Source organism: Chiloscyllium plagiosum, chromosome 21 (genome assembly GCF_004010195.1).
Source record: "Chiloscyllium plagiosum isolate BGI_BamShark_2017 chromosome 21, ASM401019v2, whole genome shotgun sequence".
NCBI lineage: Eukaryota > Metazoa > Chordata > Chondrichthyes > Orectolobiformes > Hemiscylliidae > Chiloscyllium > Chiloscyllium plagiosum.
The window spans coordinates 57,562,697-57,566,618 of NC_057730.1; the positions used below are offsets into that span (position 1 = coordinate 57,562,697).

Genomic DNA, 3,922 nt, shown 5'->3' on the forward strand with positions numbered 1-3,922 from the left:
ACACCGTGACCGTTAAGATATGACTACGGGTGAGACCAAACAAACATTTGGATTTATAAATTAATTGCAGAAAATGAAAAATAATTCAAATACCAGCATGCTGGAATCAAATATAAATTATTTAAAAATGTACCAGTTGTCCACATGTTGTTAATATGCAATCCATTTAAGCATTAAGGGATGAAAATCATATATTTAAATTGATCAAACTGCCAAATAGTTGTGAATAATGGGCAGATACTAGATACGATCATGGAATGGGCCTTGGATTACTGGAAGTTGTCCTCGCCTGTTTTAGTGGCTGGAGGTTCAGCACCATTCATCTCTACCAAGCATCTCAGCAAAGCCTCAGAATTACTGCTCACTGCATCGACCCATCCCGAGAAAGTCATTATTAGATAAATAAGCCAGAACAGGATCTGTAAATGCAAAACCAGCACAATGGGTCATGTGGCAAAGAGATAGAAAAGGCACAATGGTGTTACACAATTCCAGGCTGAAGGCAATTCTCGGTTGCAGGTTTTCTGTTTATGGGGGATCCTGCGGGGGCAGCAGAAGGTTACGACACTGACATGTTTTAATGATTTGTACAATTATTGTTTTGGTAGGACAGAATTGGAGGGCTGCTAAAAGATATTTTAATTGAGTTTTCCATCTTGCACTGGTCAGAACAAGTCACAAGAAATATCAAACTAAAGGGGAAACAGCAGGTTTACACTGCATGGGAGAAACACACTCACTGGTTGGCAAGCAGACTCTGATTGGTAGAAGCATTTCCATGGAGAAGATACCAGCTCGATGATGACTGACAGCTGACAGCCAAACTTTATCGGGTTCCTGTGTTCACTGCAAACTACCAATATTAATCCAGAGCTCCCTGATCTTTGAAGATGATAACAAAACATATACACTCTATGCTTGTTTAAACTGAATTGAAAAGGTGAAAGCTAATTCCTCCGAACAATGCCTTGACTAGAGTCATTATGCGGAGGTGTCAGGGATGGACTGCCATCACCCCACCTGACAAAGGAGCAGTGCTCCGAAAGCTTGTGATTTCAAATAAACCTTTGGATCATAACCTGGGGTCATGCAATTTCTGACTTTGCATACAGTCAACCTTCCAGGATTACATTTAAACAAAGCTTGACAGTTAACTGTCAGTCATCGTCTAACTGGTGTATTCTGTACAATAAACTCTCTACAATCAGAATCCACTTGCCAACCAATCAGCACTCTCCTCTGATACATTTTTTGACCTTGAGAATTTCTTGTCGGTAGATTAGATTAGATTACATTACATTACAGTGTGAAAACAGGCCCTTCAGCCCAACAAGTCCACACCGACCCGCCGAAGCGCAACCCACCCATACCCCTACATTTACCCCTTACCTAACACTACGGGCAATTTAGCATGGCCAATTCACCTGACCCTGCACATCTTTGGACTGTGGGAGGAAACCGGAGCACCCGGAGGAAACCCACGCAGACACGGGGAGAACGTGCAAACTCCACACAGTCAGTCACCAGAGGCGGGAATCTAACCCAGGTCTCTGGCGCTGTGAGGCAGCAGTGCTAACCACTGTGCCACCCACCCATTCAGGTAGTGCCCTGAATGAGAGTGAAATGAAACATTATGATAAAACAAATCTTACACAGCAGCACAAAATGTGAGAGATGGTGAGAGAAAATCCTGGAATGCGTCACCACCAACCTGTGCCTTTTGAGTTGCTTTTCTCACCGATATTTTGTCGCCAGTATCACCACATCACATACAAAAGCTTGTGTTGTTAGTTCAAGCTTCATTTGAATAATGCCCCACTGCTGACCCTAAGCATTGATAGAAAACAGCAGAAAGCAAGGAAATCCTTCAAATTATTTATTAACAAAATAATAAATTATGTGTTAAAAATGTACACATTCAAATAAAACCATTTTTGATATAAAATACTGACTTGCTTTCTTCCTGAACAGAGAACAGTTAAAGTAATGAAACAAATAGTGAAATTGCTGAAAAAACTCAGCAGGTCTGGCAGCTTCAATGCAGAGAGAGAGAGAGAAACAGGAGATAACTTTTGGAATCTGAAGTGGCTGTGGGGGAGACATGTTTTTGAGACACAATGTTTTGACCAGATCAGACATAATACTGATGTGTCACTTAAAATGACATGCAATAAATTAAAATGACCGACCTAGCAGAGAGGAGCAGTAGGGCGGGTTGACATTTGCTATATTGAAGGCAGTTTCAGATTTCGGCGTCTCTTAGTAATTTCTCGGAGAGTGTTTGTGATTGTGTAGCTTCATAATGAGATGGGCACAATTCCATGTTTTCAGCAGCTGAAAGGAGACCAGGTCCAAGAGAGCAGCATCAAAGCCCGCCAGCAGATTCACCGGCAACACTTCCTTAATCTTCCTGGGCACCGTGAGGAAATCCGGGACGTTCTTATTCCCCAGGAAAAAATGCATCAGTTCCTGTTTCTGTAACCGCTCCCTCCAAAACAGGACCAGGTCTTGCAGCCTCTCCATGAGGAATCTCTCATCCCAGGCATCCAGGGGACCTTTCAGGAGCAAGTGGAAAAGCGCCGTCTTCATGTTGTAGGTACACAGGATGGTGTTCCACTGAACTGAGAACCGCTGGTCAAACTCCCTGCAGCCCAGGTCCCGGAGAACTTTCATCAACTGCAGACACTTGAGGTGGCAGGAATTGCTCGGCGTTTGCGCTCTGAGCCAGTTCAGAAACTTGTGCTCGTGTTTGGAGAGGTACACAGCCCAGAGGGTGCCCGGTGTGAGAGCAGGGAGCAGTAAATCCTTCCCTCTGTAACTCTCAGCCACCAGGAAGACGGAATCCCCGACATGCAGAGCAGGGATCAGCCTGACAGACAGGGAGATGTGGCAGCAAAGATAGTCCGCTCTGGGCAGCAGTTTGAGGATGAGCTGGTCTCGGTGAGGGACCAGGCTGATGGAGCAGCGCTGTTCCCACTGGAAGCGGATGACCCTCAGGCAGCGCAGCACCTTGGCATGGAACCAGCTGAGTACCTGGGCAGAGGACAGGGCCCGCTGCTTCTCAAAGCGGACACAGAAACTCTCCAGGAACTCCCTCCTGCAGCGTGCCCCCTCCGGCTTACTGCATGGCTTCACTCTGCAGATGGCTGTACCCCCCAGGGAGAGGGGCACGGACTGGGCGCCCGGCTGGAAGCTGGCGTCCAGCTGCAGGACTTGGGGCACTTTTATGGGCACCAGGAGGTCGAAGCAGTCCGGGCTGTTGGTCTGATGTTGTTCCCAGGTGCTGCCAATCTGCAGGAAATCTCCACGGAATGCCAGTGTGCCCCCGTCCTGCTCAGCCCTGCCCACCCTGAGCAGCTCACCCACAATCTGACTGACATGGGCCCGGCTGTGACCCAGCACATGGGGGGAGACTTTCAGCCGCTGCTCATAGTAACTCTCCAGGGCGGCCTTCCTGGCGAGAGAGGCGGACGGTGCCAGCACAGGGCAAGGCTGGTGAGGACACACTGGACACCAGGATTTGATCAGAGAGTAACAGAGCAGGAAAGCCAGGGACAGCTGCAGCACAGGCAATGGGCTAGGCTCCTCTTCGGGCTGAGTGGCCAGCTCGCTCCTCAGGCACAGGAAGGCGGCACTCAGGCAGCTCGCCAGGAGCCAGAACAGGCGGCAGCGACGGCCCGAATGGCCGGGCATGGCGTCACGGCTCTGAGCTCAATCCCCAGAGTCCCCCCGCCAGCCAGCCCCGGGAGCCGGCATCGGAACAGAGCCCCACCGCCCTCCCTCTCCCTTTTCTCTGTCCCTCGCTTCTCTCCCTCCCTCCTTCTCTGCCTCCTCTTTCCCTCCCTCCTCTCTCTCTCTCTCTCCCTTCTCTCTCTCCCTCCTCTCTCTCTCCTTCCTTCTCTCGCTCTGCCTCCTCTCTCTC

At 49.0% G+C, this 3,922-nt stretch overlaps 1 protein-coding gene across 1 annotated transcript; it reads right to left on the reverse strand.

Annotated features, from left to right (window-relative positions):
- Positions 1-1,690: 1,690 nt before the first annotated feature.
- LOC122560411 (inositol 1,4,5-trisphosphate receptor-interacting protein-like 2) lies at positions 1,691-3,842 on the reverse strand. Its single transcript, XM_043711047.1, has one exon. It carries the CDS (start codon positions 3,691-3,693, stop codon positions 2,260-2,262), a length of 1,434 nt encoding a protein of 477 aa, XP_043566982.1. The 5' UTR covers positions 3,694-3,842; the 3' UTR covers positions 1,691-2,259.
- Between the last annotated feature and the right edge of the window lie 80 nt (positions 3,843-3,922).

Coding starts and splice junctions, on each gene's coding strand:
- LOC122560411 (XM_043711047.1), bottom strand. CDS start 3,693: ATGCCCGGCCATTCGGGCCGTCGCTGCCGCCTGTTCTGGCTCCTGGCG.